The sequence below is a fragment of the Chaetura pelagica genome, unplaced genomic scaffold, assembly GCF_000747805.2.
Source record: "Chaetura pelagica isolate M959 unplaced genomic scaffold, ChaPel_1.0 scaffold69, whole genome shotgun sequence".
Classification (NCBI taxonomy): domain Eukaryota; kingdom Metazoa; phylum Chordata; class Aves; order Apodiformes; family Apodidae; genus Chaetura; species Chaetura pelagica.
Window position 1 is genome coordinate 11,727,910 of NW_009970724.1, and position 10,155 is coordinate 11,738,064.

At 38.6% G+C, this 10,155-nt stretch overlaps 1 protein-coding gene across 1 annotated transcript in view; it reads left to right on the forward strand.

Annotated features, from left to right (window-relative positions):
- Nucleotides 1-8,627: 8,627 nt before the first annotated feature.
- Nucleotides 8,628-10,155, forward strand: part of RNPC3 (RNA-binding region (RNP1, RRM) containing 3) — a 12,743-nt gene continuing 11,215 nt past the window's right edge. Inside the window, 2 exon segments of the mRNA XM_010006783.1 lie at nt 8,628-8,702; nt 9,884-10,147. Of these exon segments, the coding sequence (XP_010005085.1) occupies nt 8,628-8,702; nt 9,884-10,147 (339 nt within the window).

Below are 10,155 nucleotides of genomic sequence, written 5' to 3' on the forward strand. Positions count from 1 at the left end.
GACAGAACCAGAGGAAATGGCCTCAAGTTGTGGCAGAGTAGGTTTAGATTGGATATTAGGAAGAACGTTTGTAGTGAAAGAATGGTCAGGCACTGGAACAGCCTGCCCAGAAAGGCGGTTGAGTCAATGCAAGCCCCAGGGGGGCTATCTGCTGGCAGGACGCTTTCATGACTTCCCCATCCCAGTTTGGAGGGGTTGTTGAATAAGATCAAGGGCAAACACGTGGCATTTGTGGAAACATAGTGGTAGGAGCATACCAGTAGTCTGCCAGAACAGAGAAGACAGCAGAACATGCAGCCTAGGGTGGAGGGAATGCCATTTCTGACAGCAGCATTAGTGAGTTTAAGCTGATTATGGCACTCTAACCCTTTTTCACTACCTGCCAAAATAATCATCCAAATTGCGCTGGAGTACTTCCAGATACTACACTGGAATTCTCCTTTCAACATCAGACCAGCCAATTTGCTATAACATTTCCTTTACTCTGCTTTGGATTGCATAGGAAGTTTGTATTTCTCTCCTGGCCATTGTGTGTCACTAATTTGTGTAGAATATTTCATTCACAAAACCAAAAGTGTATGGTGACTTTATAGGTGTGAAAAAGTATTTAAAGAACAAAAAAGGTGGATTGTAAGTAATTTCCAAATCTGATTCTAATACCAGTTTTCACAGTTTGTTACCCTGCATACACATTATAGTTTATTTCAATCTTCTATAACTGCTCGGGTTGAAAAATTTGTTTTGGTTCTGTGTCACGATCCGCGACTTGTTTATTTCCTTTCTGGAGAGATTTTAATGTTATCGGTACCTGCTGAGAGGTCTGTGCGTGGTACTCGCCTCTCACAGAGGAGCAGGCACTTGTCTGGTATTCACTAATGTTTCTAATGGAAGCAGCTGATTCCCAATAATAATTTATGAATATGCGGGTTATTAAAGGGATAAATAAATCAGTTTGGGGCAGGAGGTTCAAAAAAGGGTAATCAAGAAACAATAGTAGCAATAATAATAATAAAGAATAACGGAAAAATAACAATAATACTGTACCAAGGTAATAACAACAACACCGCCCCAGTAATTTTAGGGATAACAGTGACAACACCAATAAGGAGAAGGAAAGGAATGGGAAAAGAGGAGGTGGAGGGCGTACCTAACAGATTGTAAAAGGAATCATGGAGACTAAGGAAAGGGCCAGGTAAACGGGTAAGGAAGAATTACGGGCAAGAAAATGTTTGTTTTTACCCAAATCCCAAGATGATCAGTTGTTCTATGGGTTTTCACTGTCTTCCTGCCTTAGTTGTAAACAGTTTTTAATATCCTGAGGGTAGATAGTACTTTTTAAAGGTTTTACAAATGTCAAGGTCACTGTAGTTTTTTAATTTATCAGGTAGTTTGTGAAGTAGAATATGTTTTCCTGTTGGTGTTACAGCTTTTTGCAACAGAATTTTTTAACAGAAATTTACCTTGGATATTACAAGATTCTATACAAGAGAAAGGAAAAGAAAAGAAGTTTACTTCTTGACAGCGGAAGCGTGACTCGGGAGCTTGGCTATGCTGTGTCAGTTCCAATTAATCTTGATTAGTGGGAATGTTGCTTGAAATTTAAAACACAGATTTTTGCACAAAATTCACCTGCAGTTCATGAAATGGTATGTAGAAAATATGCAAGCAGCAGTTCACTTTCAAGAACACTTTCTAACCTCTATTAACCCTTTCATTATTACACTGAGTTTCAACTAGTCACATCCCTTCCTCTTCACACTGTCTCCATATTCTCTTTAGAGAAGAAAAGATTTGCCTGCTCTTACTTTCAGAGCCTGCAAGGCACTAATAGTCTTTAATGGCCCTGACTAATCTCAGCTGGAGGCTCCACTGGCATCCCTTGCCCATGAGCCCAGGAGCTCTATATAAGCTCAGCCTTGGGCTTTTAGTGGTCTGAGAGACTGCTGGAGGAATACTGGTCTTGGCTTAGTGCTAGTCATACTTATGCTTGGCTATTGAGCCCCTGAATTCTAGACTGGACCTGCAAACTGACTTTGTGCTTTCACCTTGGGCTATCGTGCTACAGTGGACCTGCTTGGCAACCACTGAAACTGCTCTTGAAAACTCTTTCCCCTGATCTCTGCCCTGTATCATCACAATGACCTTTTCTTGTGATCTGAACTCTTGGCTGGATATGGTGACCATCTCTGGACATGCCTTGCTTACCTTGCTCAGGTACTGTGGGGCTCAGCCCTGGCTGCTCTGTTATGCTTGGCTCCTAGTATGTTTTCCCTTGGAGTGACACAGGCTAGTGCTGTTCCCTGATGCTTACTTTTGTGCAGCTTGTCTGTAGTCTTGAGTATACGTTCTCATTATGTGGCAGTAAATAATTTTTCTTGTATTTTAACTGTACTTTTCCTTCTTAGGTTTTTCTGCCCCTTTTTCTCTTCAGTTTTTAGTTTGCCTGTCCTTTCATACCCTGTTTCTCAGTTTCTCACTAGGCCTCCTAGCCGTGGATCTCATTCCTTTCTCAAATCTCTCTGTCCCCTTCCACTGGGAAATCCCTGTCAAGTTGTCTTCAGTAGAACTACATCATGCCTATACTGATAAAAATGGTGCCATGAATTGATCTGTTCCTAAATCAATAAAAGTGACTTTCTCACAAAATACGTCAGAATCTTTCTACAGAGTAAGTGAAAAATGGAGAGAAAAATCCTGCAAGTTAGAAGATAAGTAATAATTTAGTATAAAGTCTTAGTGACATTTAAGAAAGGTCACCACACAGAGGAAGAAGGGGCAGGAGAAGAACATAAAATGCCAAGCTGTCTCTTAAGTAGAATTTGAGGTGAACAAACTCCAAGCTCTTCCTCTTAAAATTTGTATGTAAACTTTGTCTCAGGAAACTTAATGCTGAATGAACAGAAAAGAAAATGCCAACATGTCTTTTTCTGGGCCAAGATTCTGGAATGAGTAATAAGCTGGAAGAATGTTCTGCAGTAAATGTAGTGTTTGACAGATGTGCTTCTCTCAGAGTAGACAAGAAGTGTCCTTGACTAACTGAAAGTTCTGTGAAGTATAAATAAGTGTAAACAAAACACCCAACAAAATACAAATCACTGCAAAACAAAGCAAAAAAACCCAAACAACACCTGACTATGGCCATACAGGACAGCTCTTGGGAGTAGTAGCTCTGAGCACCAAAAAAACTTCCTCCTGTTAATCTTGTCACAGTGGCAGCCCCCTCATGAAGAATAAAATTTATATTTTTCTGATCCAAGTGTTTTGCTGAACATGAGATCATGCAGTCTTCTTCCACTCCATGAAGAGATTGAGTACTAGGTATTACTTCCGTACAAATTCTTTTTCTATAACAGGAATCAACCCATAGCAGCCAATGTCTTTACAGTTCCAAATCTCTTTCCATTACGATTCTAATCATCAAAATAGCTGTTTTATGACCTCCTGACTGCTATGCTCCCAAGACTGTTCAACAATTCCTTGTTCCCATTTGTTCCACCGCTTCATTTCACTGCTGTCTCCCCGGAGCAGACACAATGGCTACTTTAATATTTAAAAAGGCAGTATGTCCTTTCTTTCTCCTAAGTTAAAGAACTAAGAGGAAGAAATTCCAGTGGTTCCTTCAACCAGGGTATGCCATATGCATGTTCTTCTTCAATGTGCCATAAATTTAAATTGCAGTTTTACAAGTGGATTTCAAGCCTGAACTATATTGAATACTTAGATCTCAATCTAGACAGTAATTAATGAGACTAATATGCTTTCAGCTTATGCTTGAACCTCTACTTGAGGTAGAGTGCTCAGCACCATGCATGTAGAAGCTTTCAGCAAAGCGAGAACCTATATGTAACACTTACTGCATCTAGGATTCAGTGAAACTGGATGGAATGCTCTTGCCCCAAAGGAGCCTGCTCTAAAAAATATTAACCTTACAGGGAAAAAAGGTCTAGTAAGATGACTATCTTTTACTTGAAGACCTGAGCCAGGTCATTCTGAAAGCATATAGATGAAGGCATTGAGATGCTTCACTGTGTAGATTTTATCAAAGTTATAAAACAAAAATATTGTTCTAAATACATAAAATGCCTTATTAGCCCCACAGCTTTTTTAGATAGTGTGCAAAAAGAAAACAATTTTCCTCAAGTGGAAAATTAATACTTCAATATCATAATATCATCATATCAACATAAAAACTAGTTGCTTTAAAAAGCCAGGGAAACTCAAGTGGAATTATGAGTGTACACTTGAAAGCCTTCTAACTCATGCTCTTTTTCAGTAGAATCAGAATAATAGCAAACTAGATTAAAACTCTAATTAGGGTACAACAAGGAGAAGAACCTAGGGGGAAATAGAGCCTTTTATAGTCTTGTCTTAAATGAAGCAGAGTTGCAAAAGAACTTTTACAGACACTCTATACTGGAAAGAATTTAACCATGGGTGAATATTCTTATATTTTGAAGTTTGACTTAAGATACTGTCCTCTCATTCTTCTCTGTTCTTCTTTTAAATATGACCTGACTCCAATCTCAGGCTGACTTTGGCACTAATATATAAAGTAAATGTATACATCTAATATTAATGACTATTTGAGCTCTTCTGTTTATCAGTGACAATGTGTGAAATCCACTATATTCCCCTATGAAATTTGTCATCCTCTTCTGTCATTTACACAAAGCCTAAGTGATAAGTCAGCTGCTATAATTCAAGTCAATAAATCTCCAGATGACTTTTTAAAGTTATTGAAGAAAATTCTTCTTGCAGCAGGGAAGCCTCTTCTGACCAATGAAGTTCTGCCACAGTAGAAATGGATATACCTACTCACATCTAAAAACAGATTTCAGACACAAAGAAAAAGTACATAAATAAATCACTCTCAAACAAAATAGAAGTCTGTTACAACCCAGAACTCTTCAGGGTTTGAAAAATATATAGACATATTTGAATGGAAAATCTAGTGATGAAGCTTTAATCAACTGTACACCAATAGTTTTAAGACCAGAAAAAGTCAAAGTAGAATGTTGATATCCTTACTAATACTGAATAGATACTTCATATAGTAGTTGGATATCAGTGGAACAATTAATGAAACAGGAGTCTACATTGCCTAGTTGGGGGGTGGAAGAAAAAAGCAAGTGGCTTTCTGTCTTTGCCTAGCCTTTGACTAGCCTCTAGTTACACCTGAAGAAAGCCTTATAACTCTTTGTTGTGCTTCCCTGTTAGAGTGTGTTACTGCATGCACACTGCAACTGTGTAAGCATGCTCTGTAGGTTTGAGGTCCCCAAATGTCATTCTAGTGGAGCAGAATTTTCAACAAATGTTAATGGCAACTAATTAATGTAAGGAGTTTTACTTCATGCACTTCTTTCCTATATAAATGTATAATTACTATTTTGGGAGGCAGTTTTAAATGTCTTTGAAGATGCCAAGTAAAAATTTTACTGGAAGTAAAATGAATAGTAACCTATATATTTAGCATAACTACTGCAACTTGGTGTCCTTTATATAAGCCTCCTTCAAAGTAAACTAGTAAAGACATACACCAAAGCAAGACAGCACACTTATGTGACAGAAGCCCAGTTTCAGTATAATGGTTAAGGAGTTTGCAAAAAAAGGAAGCTGCCTTTTAAAATTAGTGTTGAATTATACCTCAATTCAACACTAATTCCGAGCCTGCTGTGGATATAACAATGTCATAGTGAAGATGGCATTCTAGTGCAATGAAGCCATTTCCCAATTAGACCTCAGTGTGACAGGCAGATGCTCTTCAATGAGGGCAAAATAGGCTTTACATACTACTTATCTCTCAAAGAGTGTAATTTCCTTGCTTACATACTGAAAATAGGATCCAGATCACTGACTGGCAGACATACACTACATGCATGTCTAGAAGTGGGAAAGACTGATATGAGGCTAGTTGCAAGCCTCCTTTATGCTGGAGCTGACAGGCACTGACCTCACTACAGGTTGTTCTGAACTCTATACCCTGTTTTTATTCTTGCAGTTTTTGGCATATGGGGATGACATGAATGGAGTTGGCCTTTAACATGCCTATACAAGAGGGAGCTAGTTGACTAGGTGTGCTTTGTCTGCTGCAATCAATTTAATCATATTGTAGTTAATATTTTCTATAAGAAGATGGAAGAATTACTGCAGAAATTAAAGTGTTTGTAGGAGTTCATAGAAATGGCAAACAGGGAAAACCAGTCAGCTCACATGAAAGCAGATGTTGTTCTTCAGAAATCACCTTGAGAACATGATCAGTAAAATGGTGTCATCTTTGAAAGTCTAATGGAGCTCTTGGCTAGGAGACCCAACAGTGTGAATCAAACCACTGCACTTCTTGATATAAAAAGGTGAAATTACTTATGGCAACAGAAATCAGAACTAATGCCTATGGAAACAAGTAAGATCATTTCATATTTTAGCAATAGTTGAGAAATAGAAGTGTTAACCCTTAATTCTATATGCAGTTATCGCATGGAAAAATAAATTCTAAAACTGAAACTAAACCCACTATTATAACAAATTATGTCGGACAGATAAAACGGAATGAAATATTAATCTGAATTAAACATATCAAATCTCTTTTTAGGATGCTTTCAACTTTTGGCAAAAGTCTGCACTCAAAGCAGTCCATATTTGGAGAAAATATATGTGCACAGTTTCTAGAATAATGTGATATTCTCAGTATCAGCAGAAAGAGCTACCACCAAGATCTGTGATCTATATGGATTTGTATAAAGTATAACTAGTCTATATATAGTATATACAGCTACAACCCATGTAAGAACAACAAAGAAAATACCAAGTTTTCGTATATAAAACTGCTGCAGCTTTCTATAAAATGAAAGAATAACATTAAAATATTGACAGTACAGTATCACTTGCAATTAAGAGTCACAGCATCATCTAGTGGTCAAATATGAAAGGCAGAACCCTAAATTAATGACACATTCTTTTGGTACTTTATTCAGACAAAAAAATTAAAAGAATAAGTTAAATGGCTACTTACACTTCAGGGAGCATTACATACAAAGCCCAGGAAAGCAGTTACCTGGCTTAAAACTTTTTACACATCTAGTTTCTCTTTCCACAGATAAGGAATGTAATAAAGCGCACTAACAGAGGTGACATCATGTGCTCTCACTTTTTCTTTAACCGTTTTTGGATATAATCTGAGTAGAAATAAAATCCTCAAACTTAATGTACAAGTGAAGTGAAATGGCATTTAGCAATCTTCTTTCAGACTCTGAGGTATATGTGTGCTTATGTAGCACCTAACAAAATGCAGCTCTTGTCCATGCCTGAAACCTCTTTAACCTGGTTACATGATGCTAACAGTAATAGCTACTATCTTTTCAGAGGTATTCTGCTCCTTCTGTCACCTTATTTTTAAGGCTACTTTGTTACACTACACTATTCATAGTAATATGAAGAAAGTTACAGAACTGCCACGGTGAAAATAATTATTTTTTTTAGCAGTTTTGCCATTTATGTCTCAAAGCTGCTCTTGTGGTACTCTTTTTTTTCCTTAGTAATTAAAATATTTTGTCCTGAGGCTTCTGAAACCTTTCTAGTATTGTCTAGCTCAGATGCAATTACGCAGATAAAATATATTTTGAGAACTGAATTTGAATAACATAATATTGCCTATACCTCCAATATTTTTGATCTACAGAGTTGTTATTGCAATAACGACCTGGTAATATAGATTGTTACCCTGTAGGCCAGTAAACACAGTATTGCAATTACTCATAACGAGCGACAGGCTTTCCTTGTGTTTGCAAAGCCTCAGGACTGAGGCATGTCAGACTTGCTTTCCTTGATCTCATCTAGAACTGTCTGGAATTTTGTCTTAACTTCTTTAGATGTAACATCAATTTTTCTTATCAGATGGCGATATAGAGGTTACCTACCTCTGTACTGAAAAAAAGAGATTTTATATAAACAGTAGTAACAAGGGGTTATTTTATTTTGAATGAAATATCACTCTAATCTAACTCAGGAATACAGGCCTAGGATGACAGCAGAGACCTTGAAATCAGTGAAGTGTATGGAGAGACATTCTTACCAACCTCTCAAGTTGCAACTGTGTGCAAACATACCAGAGCAGTTGCAGAAGCTTTTTAGAAACTGGAGTGCTACACAGGATTGCTAACCTGTGTTTTGAACCTATCAAGGGAAAATAAGAGCAGACTTCACTCAGAGACCCACCAGTCAAACAGTCCTGGCTGCATGTTCTACAGTTCTGCAAGTCACTGTATAGTTACTTGTATAGTTACAGATCAGCTATTTCATGTAGAGTTTGAGACCAAAGATGGAACCTGTACTTTGAAATTATATTAATCTTTCTTTAACACTTGTTCCAGGAATACAGCTGAGTACCCTAGTGTTGGGTATGGTTTCATTTAGAGACTGCTACTTGTGATGTAGGCGTATGAGCACAATATGATTCATTCTCCCATGAGGTACTTGTGCTCTTCCCTTTACTCACTAGCCAATTTGCACCATGATCCACAAACAGAAGTTCTGCTTTAAAGGATGCAGTTGCCGAAACAGCAAAGTCAGCACTGATACCATCCTAAAGAACAGCTAATGCTGAACAGGTCAGTATTTTTTATAAAATCCACATGTCGCTGTGCAATTGGAATGCAATTAATTTTATGTATAGCTTTGAGTGTCTTTGGTTTCTTGTGCCACACTTGGTATGCAAAAATTAAAGTTATCAGACACTTTTAACGCTGAAGTCAGAGTAATGATGCCACCAAATCCTAATGATTAATTATCTCTGATTCACAGGTAATAAATATCCTAGACCAGACAGTCTTTGATTAGACCAAGTCTCTTTTGATGACTTTTGAAGTAAGTCAGAAATGAATTTAAAAAATATGCTGGAGAAAGTAGTTGGAATTCAGTGTAAACCCTGCTTTGAGTAGGATGCTGGATTAGAGATCTCCATAAAAGCATCTCCTTCCTTTCTGAGCTGAAAGAATCTGTATTTCTGACTCATAATGCTATTACTAAAACACTTGCACTGAAATTTATCTCTGTGAATGAGAAACCCTATTTGTCAAGTATCTAAAAATTTAGCATATTGGAAAGTAAAAAAAACCTCAACACCACAGTCATTTATTTGGAATCTGAGGATGAGGGGAAGAGAAAGGAAAAAAAATAAATTTTGCTTTCTGCAACTTATAAAAAACCCACACATTTTTATCACCTTGGCTTGCACGATACTGTTAAACCTCTGCTTTAGCTTTTGTTCAGCTTCAGGGGCCCAGTCCATCAGGTTGAACAGTCTCAAAATTTTTTTTCTCTTTTTTTTTTTTGAGGAGGATTCTGTGCTGAGATGGATAGGTGAGCTGAAGAGACGTGAGATATTAAAGTTGTTTCCAGTGAAATAATTCTTGTCACTTACGTGTTTAACATCATTAGAAAGTACGTATTTTTCTTAGCCTATCCTGATTGGAACTGAGAACAGAGTTTCTTAGTTCTGAGAGGAAAAGACATGTGAAGGTATATAATTTCACCATCTGGTGACTGATGTGGAGATTAATAATTGGCACGTACTGGTGAGACATCAGGGGACAGAGAAGTCTGGTTTGCCGATGAGTTTCACAGACCTGCTGCATTAAGAGTTCTCCTATGTCAATCCCCAGGGGTGAACTGAAGGTCAGGCCAGTTTAACCAGGCTGCAGCAGCACAGCCACCACAGGCTCCTTCTGCAACCCTGACGCTCCCGTTGAGCAGCACGTCCCAGGAAGCCCAGAAGGCTTCATACAAAGCACAGGCCACACACACAACCTACTAGGCCTGTGTTACTTCTTACGTTTCAGCAAAAGGGGTCCTGTAATAAATTGCTGATAAATCCCTGCTTTTCCCCTAGATCCCTTCTGAACACCCTGTGCCTCTCCAGTGGTTTTTCCCCAACGCCTTCCCAAACCCATCTGGATCAGCCCGGACTGTCACCGGATCCACCCAGCGAGACCGCTGTGAGCACCCACAGCGGGCAGGTACTTCCCCAAACGCTCAGTCGTTAAACCAGCGCGGCCCAAGCCCCTCCCAGCGGCGCTGCACGGGCAGCACCAGCTCCAGCTCCGGCCCGACTCTCCAGGGGGCCCCCGCTACGGGCGCCCAACATGGCGCCAGGGCCCGACC